Here is a 14,894-nt window from a genome sequence, read left to right on the forward strand (position 1 = left end):
AATAATATCAATTTAAACTTAGACTTCTGTAAATATATTTCAATTTATACCCTTCATATTCTAGTTTGGAAAAATTGTGTGAATTTTATAATTGTATCACTTAAACTCTGAACTTTCATAAATGAATTAATTTAGACTTTTAGTTGAAATTTCTTTGAGGATTGTCTATGTATTTACTATAATCATCCATTTTGTAAAATCAATATTTGAAGAAGTCTACACACGTTTGAGAATCAATATTGTCATAATGAAATGTCTAAAATGCATTGATGATTTTAAATTGATTGACTTATGAAAACTAAGAAGTTTATTAACTCAAATCATAAGTTTTACACAATATCGATTGGAAAAAAAAATAGAGAACTGTTTAAGTAGATGTACTAATTAAAATTAATATAATTATTAATTTAGGATTTAAATGGTGAGAATCCAAATTCAGGGCTAACAAAATAGGTTGCTTTTTTTCACCAGTTTCCAAGTAGATTCAATTAAGGAATTAAAAGAAGATTTGAACATTCCTCTGTAGCTATAAATTCTGCGAAAGAACCGTAAAAAATAGTAAAATAATTTAGTAGTTCACCAAGGAAGGTGATTTCAAGGAAACATAGAATTCCCGTTAATAGATATTAAAAAAAATACAAGCATTTACAATTACAAGTTCATTTGAAAATGGTCATGCATTAAATTATAAGGAAAATCTGAAATAAAGATTAGATATTCCACTTGAAAATAATTATAATAGTCAAATTCAATAATTTGATCAAGACAGCTGAAGAGAACAGAATCCAACACAAAGAAGAGTGGAAATTTCATATCACTGTTTCCAAATTTGGTGTAGAAAAAATAGTGAGAAGAAAAAGTTTATGAAAAACTTACACTGAAAATAAGGCTAAAAAAGAGGTGTTGCTTATTACCAAATCTCAACTTCACAAAAAAGGGAAAAGAAAAGAGTAAATAATGAAAAAACAGAAATGACCAAAATGTACTTAAAAAAAAGGAGAAATGGGATAAGAATATCAATTATCTTATTTAACTTTCTACTGTTACACCATTCACTCTCAGCAACATACTTATACTTTGTTTCAACTGGAGAGCACAACTAAATGCCTCATGCATAACCAAGATCTCCCACTCAAATCAGGATTAAAATATAATTAAAACAGGAAAAATAATTAATGATTAAAAATAAAGGAGGGTTCTAATTAATACAAGAGGAATTAATTCCACTTTGCTGTTGGTCCAGAAGATTTTATCCATGGCAGCTCACATACATGCTCAATCTTGAACTGACCATACGCAAGTCCTCAGAAACAAAATGTTCACAGCAAGAGCATGTGTGATCTGCGCTTTCTTTCACAACTTGTGATTGCGACCGTGATCATGACATAACGCCGATCTTCTTGGCGAAGTCATCACCATCTTCGTCATCCATGTACTCTTCTTCAGGATCTATGTTTTCGCCTTCTTCATAATTGTATTCCCCATCATCGACTTGTTCATACTCGTATTCACCATCATCTCTTTGATCATCGCCTTCATACTCTTGGTCCTCTTCCACCAATGCTTCATCATAAGCTTCAATCCTGTGGTCCTCGGTCGAATGTGTGGGCTGAGAAGAATGGTGATGAGATACATCGATATTTTCCTCTTCTTGCACAAAACTTTCAGCTGGAGCAAACTTGATTCCATCGAGACTATTTGCTTCCTGCTTACCCGTTGATGATAAACCACTTTGCTTCAAGGGGGGAGTAGTGGAGCGTTCCATTGATCTTTCACTGCTTTCTCTTTCAACATTATTCATAGGAAGATCAACAACGGCTTTAACTTGTCTCTTCTTTTTAAGAATCTCACTGAGAGACTTCGGTCCTTCAAACGACAGTTCGCCTCCAGATTGTTCGTTATCAAAGCCTTTTCTTTTACCAAGGGTTTGTTGCTCCTTGCTAACCACGTGTTTGTCGCCTTTTAGCTCAGCCAGACTCTTTGGAGCAGCAAAGTCAGATGTTCCATCCATTCTATCCCTCCTAGAATTAAGGCCATTGTAAGTTCTACGGTCATTGTTATAATCTTCTTCTAGTCTGCCTTTCATTTCATCTCTATTGCTTCCCTGATGAGACAAGGACTGTGACCTTCCCGGTGACGATCTTCCCCAGGGCCTTCCCCGGTTCAAATCTCTTTCTGGGCGGAGATTACTATTTCTAACTGGAGATGGTATTCTTGGGAGCTTTATTCTACCTCGGAGACGATTACTCACAGTGCTTTCTTGAGAGGGGTGAGAATCTCTCCTAGCCAAGCGGTAGTTTCGTTCTTCAGGGCGACTAGCAGCATTTTCATTATTGATCACAGATCTCAAACCATTTCCCCTTCTCTGCTTGTTTAAACGGTGACGTAAATCCACATTCTGAACATGTTCTGGACTGTTAGATTTCCGGAAGAGCCTCCTTTCCATCTGAGCAGAACCCAAAGACAGCTTATCAGACGAGGTCCTACGTTGGTCCCAACCATACTGCCCCCCTTGCCTACTTTCATAGTCATAGTCTGTTACGTCATTATAAACATCACGATCAACATCACCCATTATCTTATAATCAGCAGAATGACTGATGTCATAATCATTCATAGAAATCATATTTCCTCCCTCATGACCTCTTGTTCTCCCATACTGTTCTTCACTGCCATAATAACCGGAGCCTCTCAGTTCATCGTCAACGAGAACATCAAAACCAGGAGACGACTCCTTCAAAAACTCATCAGCATCCTTACCATTCTGTAACCCATGATCATCAATTACATGACTCTGTTGCAGTCGATTGGCCCTACTTAGTGAACACTCATTTAAAGTTGGAAGAGAATTTGTAGCCTTGTACCTTGAACCACCATCAGCCACTTCAGCAGGTGGTCCACTCTTCTCATTGATGTTTCCAATCTTTGACAGCACAGTTACATCTTTCATTGCAGGCTTAACAGATGAACCACCGATTAACTTCAAAAAATTTGCTTGAGGAATCTTCTGCTCTTGACTGCTCCTTTGGGTACCACCAGAAACTTTCTTAACACTCGGTGGCTCACCAGCTTGGGCATTTGCTGCCATCTGAGGGATTTTGTTTGCTGGAACGGGCGAAGGCCCATGCAAGAATGCACACCGATCTCCTTTAAGACATAGACCCTTCTGGAAAAAAATGCAGGGGACTGCTTGTTTACTCGAGTTGACAGGAGCGGAGGGAATTGCTGAAGTTTGAGAAGGAATCTGGGAACTCGGAGTTGTTGAATGAGGAGTTCCTACCAAGCCATCAAGAGGCTAAAAGAGAACAGTAACAAGAGAGATAAAGAGGGAGAGATGGAAATCAGTCAACTGAAGCTTGAAAGGAAAAATGCATAACTACAACATAGATCTACTAAAGAACATAAACAGGTGCTACAAAGCAAAAGTATAAAACTTACTGGATGTCGGAATGAACATTTTGGATTCAAGCAGTTACCATTCAACCAGAACCAGCAATCCCTAGGATTGACCCGGGCATATTCACTATGGCGATATTCACATTCACTTCCCTGTTGGAAATTACAAAAAAAGTTATTACTGATGCAATTCAACATCAATAATTATATAAAATTGTATCCACAACATATTTTCAACATGCATTACATGAAACAAGCACATCCCTCACTGATGTTGCCATAATATAATGTAAATGTCAAATAACTCTCTTGATTCTTAGGACATGTAACCAAATAGGAACTCAAACCAATCAGTTAAATTTATATTGATTGACCATCTAAACGCAAATAAAATGTGAATTATTGATTTATTGTAACAGTCAACACATACTAAAAGAGTAAAAGGCCAACGAGTATAATAGGTAAAATCTAAAACATCATTGTTAGATTTTTGTTCATACTCATAGCCGTATGTAATCATATGACACAAATCAGATGTTTCCAGTCTAGGATTTACAAAAATGATACTTAAGGGAAAAAAGAGAGATAATCCAATGAGTTTCATAAAAGTATAGAAATATGTGTCTACAAGGGTTTTAAAAGCTGCTATACACATCTAACCAAGAATTAAAAAAACAATTAACATCTTGTTCCAATACTAAATCTCAAGTATTAGGGACACACGGAAAACCTAGAGGAAATATTCTACAACAATCATACCATACATTTAAATGCCATGCATTCAATTATTATCATAAATGAGTACCAGCCAAAGATTTTCATACATTTACACACACGCACACGACTATCAATCAAGAACAAAACAGTTTTCCTTACCCAAGCCACACACTGCATAACTTGATCATAGAAGTATGAAATTGACAACAAAAATTCATGAGAAGCAAACAGATGAATTTCAGAAAATCCCAAGTGACTTGGGGAGGAACAAACATCAAATGCATTCAAAAAACAAAATCTCTAAATCCGAATTTTTCATTAAATCCTAGGATCTTAACGTACACAGATCTTATTCAATATAAGAAAATTCTGCAAAAGGAACAAAATGATTCGAAATTAAAAGGGCAAACGCAGCTCGAATCAAGCAAAATTATAGTAAAAATATAAAACCTTTTTACAAGTCAAAGGCGAAGCAAGAAAGTAAACACAGTCTGTATTCCTCTTAACAGCCTCCTCTTCTGCAGCAGATAGGGGTTGAGGCAAAGACTGCGGCGGCTGTTCAAGAACTTGCGGCCCACCTCCTACCATAGAAAAAAAAAACCGTCGAAAAAAAAAAAAAAAAAAAACCCAGAAGATCGCTTCGTTCACAGATCCAACAAAATCCCAATAATCCCGAAAATCCCAATAATCCCAGTAGCGATTCTGATCTCAAAACGACCAGAAAACAAAATTAGAACGAAAAGAGCCAACCGCGACGGCGATTGACAGAAAAACCAAGGTGGAGCTTGAAGGAAAAGTGTTGTTAGCGAAGATTAAAAGATGGGGGAGTGTAAAAGATGATGGAAGGAGAATTCATGAGAAAGATGAAGAATGGAAAGAAGAAGAAGAAGAGAAGAGTGAGTATGAATGAGAGGATTTGGGGAAAGGGTAAAATCCCTAATTGAGAAAGGAAAGGGCAAAGAGAATGGCTGAGATGCAATTTAAGGGGCTCTGTGTTTCTCTGCCGTTTTTATACATTTTAAAATTAATTTCATATATAAAAATATTTCCTAACATAATTTTCTAAATATCTTCTACTTTAAATCAGTTTTATTAATTCTCTCTTATCATTTGGTTTAAGTTTTTTTAGAGATATTTTTTCAAATAAAATGTTTGAAAAATATCAAAATCACAAAGGATTGAAACCATTTAGGGTAAGTTTGGTATATGATAAAAGTAGAGAGTTGAGTTGAGTTGATTTGGTAATTATTATCTGGGAGTTAAATTGTCTGTTTTTTGTGTTAGAGTTTAGTTGAGTTGGTAATATTGTCTGTGTTTGTTGTGTTGAGTGAGTTGAAGGATCTGATGCAGTTTTTTGTGAATGAAATTAGTTCTATTTTTTTTTTTTTTATTTCATTCGTTATTTTTTTAGTTTTATGTTTTGCTATTGTTTATTAATTTTCAAATATACACGTATTTTTTCAAATCATTTATGACATAAACTGGACAATCTCAATTTTTTTTCTCAATTTGTAGAACATAATAGATTATTTTTCATATATTCTTTTCAAAAACTCTAATTTCTCTCAATCGGTAAAAACATACCAACAAAATATATTTCATATTGTTGCTCAATTAATTGGTATATTGTATATTGTATGTATATATATTGAATGTTTGAATATATATTTCATATTGAATGTTTGTATGTATATATTCCAAAAAATTCACAAAATATATGTTCTTTTCAATATTTATAATATAAGTTATATCTACAAACACAAAAAGTACATGTCTTCAAGTATGCAAAAGTTATCATTCTTTTCGATATGACAGTCCATTGTCCATTTGCTATTATCCAAAAGAACTATAAACAAAATGTAGGGGTGTGGTCAGTTTCATTTTTCTTCCTAGTAAACGGAGGCAGTACTCTTCCGCGCGTATTCTGGTACTGCAAGAAAGCAATATGTCTTCTGAATGTCTGGGACAACGAGGTCAATAAGGGTGACCTGATCATCCTCATCCAGGCAATCAATGTTGTATATGGCATTTACTACTTCCTTCCAATGCCCGAACTCCAGCTCATACTTTTCCTTTTACCACGATACAAGTCTACCCATGTGTGTGCCTGCATTTCAAACAGTCGATCTCATGATGTCGATCATTTCAACTTGGAATGATGATCTATTCCTCTTATTGCTTCGAGATGACTCGGCAGGTACACTCGCTCTACCTGTAGATTGCTCTGCTGGCTCTTCATCTATTTCATCTTGATTTAATGGTGATTCTGTTTGGCGAACCTCAGGGGTATGACAGTCCTGTGATCCAAGTCAAATCTCATCTTCAAACTCTCTGAATGCATTTGTCACCATCACATATGGGTTCTCACTTGATTGTCCTACTGCTCTGTCTTTCCCAAATATGGTGGAGAGGTCATCGTAATGTGGGAATGGCTTGTTCCACATCCTCTTCGCATTGGGATGACTCTGTATTGATACACATACACATTATTAATATTTATATTATAACATGTATCCGTACATTTTTTTTTTCTAGAATCTTACCCAAACCCAAAGATCGAAAATCTCCCTCTCGACGTGGACACATTTGAACTCCTCATTCCAGCCGAGTCCCGACTGACTCAACATCTCTGATACTGCGTTGTATTGTTTCTTCAGACTCCTCACCTTGCACTCAATGGTGTTATGATTCAGTGCGCACCCGGGCACTTTCTCATGCAGAATTTGCTCCAAGTGTTGTAGGTATCCTGGTCGAAACGTCCCATTATCGAACCTCCAACCGGTCTCCACCAAATACAACAGAGCTTCCACCAACTTAGCGTCCTCCACCTTCGACCATACGTGTTTAGACTTCTTACCATTACCTGCCATTATACTGCATGCATATGTTTGTTAAATGAAAAGATGCTATAAATTAAACACATGCACAAACAAAGGATAAACTGTTGAAATTATATGTTTCAATTTAACTTGTTCACACAGAGTCTTGGCACAAAACATTTTCACGACATACTTGGAATGTTCCATAATTAAATTCCATTTAGTAGTAAAAAAAAAGTAAGCAATGAACATTCAATAATTAGGCTCTTTGCCATTGAGTAAACATTTCGACTGCTAAGTCATCCCTGAACTTGGTCCATTCCTCTGATGATTCAACAAATTCAATATGATCCTCATCAAGACCAACTGATGCAAAATTCTCCTCATCGGGCACGTCAAGCATTGCACTGATTCCCATCTCCCTTGTGATCAAGTTGTGAATAAGGCAATATGCAGTTATTGTTCGGCATTGGACTTGTATTAGGTCGAATGATTTTCCCCTAAGAATAGCACACCGCCCCTTTAGCAACCCAAACACTCGCTCGATAACGTTCCTTGCTAAAGAATGTTTCATGTTGAAAAATTCTCTTGCAGTTGTCGGTGCATTTCATGCTCCACGCCAATCGGAGAGATGGTATCGTTCCCTTCTGTACGGCGCCAAGAATCCTTCAGCATTAGGGTATCCAGCATCACATAGGTAATAGTATCCTGTACACGTTTCGAAATGTCATGCACATGTGTTGTGGCAGGTACGTATGTTTAAATAACGTATACAGTTATTATAATACCCTTTGGAACCCTCAATCCATACGGTCGTGAAACCACATCCCTAAGAACCCTTGAATCGGCTGCAGACCCTTCCCACCCTGGAAAAATAAAGACGAACTCCCCATTTTGATCACACACCACAATAACGTTTGTGGCAATCTCTCCCTTTCTCGTCCTATATCGAGGTCGATCGACGAAACTAACATTCACTTTAATGTATGTGTCATCTAACACACCCAGACAATTCTGTTTCTCTCAAGTGATCAGAATGAATTAAAAAAAAATCTATCATTGCATGCATATTTATGACGTATTCATATAAAAAAACCAAGTACTTTTTGTACCTGAAACCACTTCCATCTTCCATTGGTGCATGTATTTGTGATTGGTTCTGGTTTTCTTAACAAAACAGTGTGAAATTGTAAGACTGCCCTAAGAACTGAATTGAAATATCTCGAAACTGTCTCACCAGACCTCGAAAAGTTTCTGCATACCACTCGATTCTTGACATCGTGTGCAAGAATGTGTAGGAATATCACAACCATCTCTTCGACGTCCATACATCTTGTTGGTTCCAAACAACCAGTCGACCGTAGCATATTACATAGAATCGTAAAGGTACGTCTATCCATTCAGGTGCTTTCACGACATGTCAAGTCACTCTCGTAAATTAGGCGAAAGAAGGTCAACTGCCTAATGCAGTGCCTAGCATATGTTGGTTGTCTCTCTATCCTTCGGTAGTTGTTCAATAACGTGGTTAGTGTTATGAACAACTGTATTTGAGAGTGCGAAATAATTCTCATGATTGAAAAAAGGTCTTCAACAGGATCCATATTTATAGGGAAAGGGATACACAAGTTGTTCCTGAAAGGGTAAGGTATTTGGCGGATTATGTTTCATGATTAAGAAAGAATAGCAAACGATGTCAAGCGTCGGTATTGGATATATTGGGTTATAGTTTAGATTTATGGTGTTATTTTCCAATGTACTTATAATAATCTAAAAATAATGTTTTCAAGTGCTTAGTAGATTTTTTCCTAAGGATAGGGTTGAGGGTATTTTAGTTAAGTCTTTTTAAGGGCCTAGTGGGTTTTTTTTTTTTTTTTTTTTTAAGGCCCAATGTACTAAATAATCTAAACTTTCATAATCCTAGTTCCTAGGACAACAAATTTTCACCGAAAGATGTGTTAAAACGATGTATATAGAAAAAAAATATGCATTTTTCCATATTTTCAAAACTTAGTGAACCGATTGTATGAATATTGGTGTGCAATATTTTTTTTAATTCTTATGTCACCAATTAGAAACTATATTTTTCAGAAATTAAACATTGATTATAATATTAATACCATCATTTCATTACAATTACATAATTAAAAAAAAAAAAATTCAATTTTGATTGTGAAACGATAGTAAGACATACTAAAATTAATCCTGAACCTAGCTTGATAATAACACACCAAAATGTATAGAATATGATCTTATTGAAGCTGAAAAAAAGAAAGAATTGAAATGAACGTATTATTAGATAAAAAAAAAAATTATATAACAGTACTATTTCACCATAATTCATCAAAAATTTGAGAAATATCAGAGGAGGTGAAAAAAATGAGTAAGCGAGATCCTCATTATTTTTACCCATTGAAATGAACGTATTATTAGATAAATAAAATTACATAACAGTACTATTTCATCCATAATTCATAAAAAATTTGAGAAGTATCGAGGAGGTAAAAAACAATGAGGATCTCGCTCATGAGGAGGATCTCGCTTCCTCATGAGCGAGATTCTCATTGTTTTTCACCCATTGAAATGAACTTATTATTAGATAAAAAAATTACATAATAGTACTATTTCACCCATAATTCATAAAAAAATTTGAGAAGTATCAGATTAAAAAATATAATGTCGCTAACCATTAATAAAAAAATTTGTGAACTAGTATTTCAAAAAAAAAAAATGTGACCAACAATTAACAAATAACATATTTCCATAAAAAAAAAAGTCCTAAAAAAGGGAGATACTCTGAATCTCAAAATAACAAACCTCCTCAAACTAATTAGGAATGATTTGTGCAATTAGTTTGGACCCCACAAGAAACACAAAATAATGATAGTTAGATTAGAAATAAAATAAAATAAATTGAACTAAGAAGTAACCAACAAAAAAAATAAATTGAACTAAAGAGTAACCAACAAAAGCATACATTTTTTAGTAGAAAAAGATAGTAGAAATATGAAACCTGGAAAAATACAGTGGAAATATAGTGGAGAAAGATAGTGGAAATATAAAACGTATGAGTGGGAAGTCATCTATAAATGGAAAAGGGAGAAAGAAGTGGTTGTTGGAGAGAGTTGTGTGCATTTATTAAAGAGTGAAATTAATTTAATCTCATTAATTAAAGAGTGAAATTAATTTGAGTGTTATTTGAAAGTAAGTAACAGTCATGTTGGTAGTAAAGTCAAGTAAATACAAATAGTAAAGTCAAGTAAATAGAAATAACATATTTCCATTAAAAAAAAAAACAATGAGGATGCAGCTCATGAGGATCTTCATGAGCGAGATCCTCATTTCTAGCGAGATATCCTTCTAGAACGAGATCCTCATCACAAAATTAGCGAGATTCAATCCACATTTCTAGCGAGATTTTCTTCCAGAGCGAGATCCTCATCATAAAATTAGCAAGATTCAGCCCACATTTCTAGCGAGATTTCCTTCTAGAGCGAGATCTTCATCACAAAATTAGTGAGATTCAGCCCACAATTCTAGCGAGATTTCCTTCTAGAGCGAGATCCTCATCATAAAATTAGCGAGATTTCCTTCTAGAGCGAGATCCTCATCACAAAATTAGTGAGATTTCACTTGTCCAGGGTTGAAGTTTCGACTTATGTACAACCTTTTATACATATTGTTTCCAAGTTTTTCTTTGTTTGTCGAGTTATGTATGTCGAAACTTCAACCTACGACAACCCTAATTACATATTGTTTCCAAGTTTTTTTTTTGTTTGTCGAGTTCTCAACGTTCTACTTCTACATTAATCAAATTCTCAACCCTCGACTTCTAGCAAAACAACAATATTTCTCTAATATAAAAGGTCTAATATTTCTCTAATATAATAAGTTTTGAAAACAACCATATTAATATAAAAAGTCCTAGTTTTGAGGGGATAAAAAATGAGAGTTTTGAGTGGGTAAAAAAGAAGATTTTAATAACCCGTTTTCTTTATGGGCTTAACAAACATGGGTAATAAATATCCACCCAACTCAACTCAACTCATACCCATTTATCAAACACCCTCTTAGTTTTACATGATGGTATATCAATATTTCTATTGATATTTACGTATTTTCATTGATTCAATATCAGGGTGAACAATATTTTCATTTTATCGTTAAAAAATCTACAAAACATAAAAAAATAAACAACAAATAAAATAATGACATGTTAACTTGTTTAAAATTCATTAATCGTTTATTTATTAATTTAAATTAATTTATTAATTTTTTTATTTTTATAATTTTTTCATAAATATTTATCAAAATTCACATTTTATTGATGTTTCCATCAAAATTTTGTAAAATTAAGATATTGATGTCATTTTAAACATTGGTTCTACGTACTAATGTTATAGGATTTTTTATATACATGAATTATATTTTTATTTGTTTAATCAAAGTAATATAAAGATTTTATGTAATTATTTTATATTAATTGATTAATTAATATTTTAATAAATAAGCTAAGCATATAGTTTACGAGTATGATGATGAATTTTTTTAACTAAATAGTCAAATATGATTATTAAAAAATATATATGGGAAAAATTAATTTAGTAAATTACTAACTTATGTTAAACTATAGATCAACACTAATATTTTTTAATGTACTTAAAAAAACTAATAAATTTCACTGTTATATGCTTACCAATTAAAAGTAATTATGTGTTTTAAAAAAAAATAGTTAAGTATTATTAATTTACTATAATTAGATTAAATAAATAACGATGTAAATAGGGTTGTTTTCAAATAAAGAAAAATATACGAATTTATTTATAAATATAGCAAAATGTCACTATCTATAAGTGGTAGTCTGCGATAGACATCTATCAGTATTGCAGTATCATCCACTAATAGATGTTTATCATAGTCCATTACTGATAAACACTAACATTTTGTTATACTTGAAATATTTTCAGCAGTTTTATCATTTAAAACAATTATCCATATTATTACCATACTATATTATTATCATTTAAGGCTCGTTTAGTAACCATTTAGTTTTTTTGTTTTTGTTTTGGAAATTAAGCCTATTTCAACCACATTTATTACAATGATTTACATATTTTTTTTAAAAAAAAAATACAATGGTTGAATTCTTAGCCAAATTTCAAAAACAAAAAACTATTTTTTGAAAACTATTTTTTGAAAACTATTTTTTTTAATTCTCAAAATTTGGCTTGATTTTTTAAACCATGAGTGAAAAGTAGATAGCAAAAGAAGAAATTTGGAAGTGGAAGTAGTGTTCATAAACTTAATTTTCAAAACAAAAAACAAAAAACAAAAGTCCAAATAACCATTTGATTTTTTGTTTTTGTTTTTTAAAATTAAGTCTATTTCAATCATATTTTTGCATATTTCTTAAATATAATAGTTGAATTCTTATCCAAATTCCAAAAGAAAAACAATTTTTTGAAAGTTACTTTTTTTAGTTTTCAAAATCTGATTTAGTTTTTTAAACCATTGATGAAAAGTAAATAAGAAAGAAAGAAATTTGGAGGTGAGAGTGACTTAATTTTCAAAAACAAAAACGAAAAGTAAAAAGTTTGCTAAAGGGACCTTAGTTTTTTAACGTGAACTATTAGCTATGGAGTTACTTAACGAACTAATTACCAATTATAAGAATATTTTAAGATAATATATAAATTAATTGGTAATGAATTATCAAATAAGTATTTTAATTAAAAAATCTAACTATAATAATGATTAAAAAAAATACTTGTAAGATTCTACTAGATTATTTAATAAAAACTTAACTTATTTTATTGTTAGTTTATTAATTAATAGTTTTAATAGCTAATTTGTGATGATATTTTTTTTAGATAATTTTTGTGATAATATTATAAGTCATAAATAAAAATGGTTTAAATAAATATAATCATGTTTGTTCATACTAATTTATGACAGTAGAATAATTTCTTATACTAATATATTACCATATACAAATGCACGTGTATTTTTATTTTTAAAAAATCAAAATAGGTAATTGTTTTCCATAATTTGGACAAAATATTATTTAATAGATTTATTTTTAAAATATTGAGATTAATTTTATATTTCTTATAATATATTACTATTTAGTTGTTAATATGTAATGATTCACGTGAATATAATTTCAATCTAAATAACTTAATAATAATTTTCTAATTAATCAAATAACTATGAGTTATATATTTTTAAAAATAAATATTAAAATTATAGAGAAAAATGTTGTACTAATTTCATTCAATAGAAATAGATTTATTATTTAACTTTAGACTAAAAATTGATATTTTATAATAATACAGGTTTTTTTTATTACCACATGTGATGCACATGATATGTTTTCACTTTATTTTTTTTAAGAAATTGTAGTTTCATTTTATTCTAACTCGTTACATATTATAAATTTGATAAACTTAGCTTATTTATCAATATATAGTGTTATTCTAAAAATTTAAAATGTTCAAATATCTAAAGTTAATTTTTGTTTATATATAAACAATTGACATTGGCCTTGTCTCATGCATCATATATTGACAAGATACTTTTCAGATATTCGATGCACAATTCCACGAAAGGTTTATTACCTTTTATGCATGGAATAGTCTTATCTAAAAAACAGTGTCCTAAGACTCCTTAAGAGGTTGAGGAAATGATACAGATTCCTTATGTATCGACTGTTGGCAGCTTTATGTATGCAATGTTATGTACCAGACCTGACATTTGCTATGTAGTATGAATTGTCAATAGATATCAATCTAGTCCAAGATTAGATCACTGGACAACTGTCAAAACAATCCTTAAGTATCTACAGAGAACGAGGGACTATATGCTTGTGTATGCAGCTAAGAATTTGATTCTTATAATATACACGTACTTTGACTTTCAGACTGATCGGAATTTTAGGAGATCTACATTAGGATTATTATTTACTCTTAACGGGGGAGCTATAGTCTGGCAAAGCATCAAGCAATGATGCATCGTGGACTCCACCATGGATGTTGAACATATAGCTGCTTATGAAGATGCTAAGGAAACTGTTTGACTGAGGAGGTTCCTTATTGATTTGGAAGTAGTTCCAAATATGTCTTTGTCCATCATATACTTTATTTTGATAATAGTGGTTCCGTAGCAAATTCAAAGGAACCTAGGAGTCATAAAAGAGGCAAATACATTGAGAGGAAATATCACTTGACCCGGGAGATTACGCCACAAGATGATGTGATTGTTATGAAGATTGCTTTAGAGCATAATGTTACTAATGCGTTATTTTATTAAGTGTGGAATATGGATGATATGCATTGATGGAATTACGTTGTGCACTCAAGTTTCTCCAGCGGAATTCAAGTGTAAATTCCTCTGAGTTTCCTGGTAAATCCAGGGTCGATCACAAGGACTTGTGAAAATAGTTTGCATTGATAATTTTCTTATGAAAACTTTGCGGTAACCGGTAAAATAAATAAGGTGGTTGGTTTGTTGTTTGCGTTGATTGAAAATAAATGAAATAAATGCAGCGGATCTGAGAAATGAAAGTTGTGTTGATAGATGCAATGATTATGTGAAGAGCGGGTTGAGAAGATCTTTAGATAGCGTTACTTGGGAATGCGTCAGACTATGCGATCATGTTACTACCATGCACAATAAGTCATTTTCCAATGTAAATGCGATGCTTCTAAATCTAGGACGCAAGTGTTGCATGCAAAATGTCTATAGAGCTTATTCCTAAGTCTCTACTCTTGTCCTATGCGTTGATGCAAAATGCATGGAAGTAAGGTGACCGCATACAATCATATCTTATTGCTAAGATGCATGCGATGCGTTTATAACAAATAGTGCTCATCCCTAAGTGCCTATCTCCCATTTATGCGTTCTAATCTGGTTTTTCCAAACCTAGATTATGTCCTGACCTTTCCAAGTCTAGATCCTGTCCTTAGA

At 32.4% G+C, this 14,894-nt stretch overlaps 2 protein-coding genes across 2 annotated transcripts; both read right to left on the reverse strand.

Annotated features, from left to right (window-relative positions):
- Positions 1–1,003: 1,003 nt before the first annotated feature.
- LOC120081494 (zinc finger CCCH domain-containing protein 17) lies at positions 1,004–4,701 on the reverse strand. Its single transcript, XM_039036435.1, has 3 exons — positions 4,564–4,701; positions 3,439–3,549; positions 1,004–3,295 (listed from the first exon to the last, which is right to left on the reverse strand). The coding sequence occupies exons 1-3, from the start codon at positions 4,699–4,701 to the stop codon at positions 1,379–1,381; spliced, it is 2,166 nt and encodes a 721-aa protein (XP_038892363.1). The 3' UTR covers positions 1,004–1,378.
- Positions 4,702–6,227: 1,526 nt separating this feature from the next.
- Positions 6,228–7,350, reverse strand: LOC120081654 (uncharacterized protein At2g29880-like). The gene is made up of 4 exons (XM_039036701.1): positions 7,217–7,350; positions 6,657–6,987; positions 6,462–6,578; positions 6,228–6,410 (listed from the first exon to the last, which is right to left on the reverse strand). The coding sequence occupies exons 1-4, from the start codon at positions 7,348–7,350 to the stop codon at positions 6,228–6,230; spliced, it is 765 nt and encodes a 254-aa protein (XP_038892629.1).
- Positions 7,351–14,894: the final 7,544 nt, after the last annotated feature.

The sequence above is a fragment of the Benincasa hispida genome, chromosome 7 (genome assembly GCF_009727055.1).
Source record: "Benincasa hispida cultivar B227 chromosome 7, ASM972705v1, whole genome shotgun sequence".
Classification (NCBI taxonomy): domain Eukaryota; kingdom Viridiplantae; phylum Streptophyta; class Magnoliopsida; order Cucurbitales; family Cucurbitaceae; genus Benincasa; species Benincasa hispida.

Bases quoted from the DNA above. Each gene is read 5' to 3' on its own strand.
- LOC120081494 (XM_039036435.1), bottom strand. From the start codon at position 4,701: ATGGTAGGAGGTGGGCCGCAAGTTCTTGAACAGCCGCCGCAGTCTTTG. The intron at 3,550-4,563 runs GTTTTATATTTT...AATTTCCAACAG, and splicing joins CGCCTTTGACTTGTAAAAAG to GGAAGTGAATGTGAATATCG. The intron at 3,296-3,438 runs GTAAGTTTTATA...GTTCTCTTTTAG, and splicing joins AATGTTCATTCCGACATCCA to CCTCTTGATGGCTTGGTAGG.
- LOC120081654 (XM_039036701.1), bottom strand. From the start codon at position 7,350: ATGGGAATCAGTGCAATGCTTGACGTGCCCGATGAGGAGAATTTTGCA. The intron at 6,579-6,656 runs GTAAGATTCTAG...GTATCAATACAG, and splicing joins TTTTCGATCTTTGGGTTTGG to AGTCATCCCAATGCGAAGAG. The intron at 6,411-6,461 runs GTGACAAATGCA...CTTGGATCACAG, and splicing joins GTGAGAACCCATATGTGATG to GACTGTCATACCCCTGAGGT.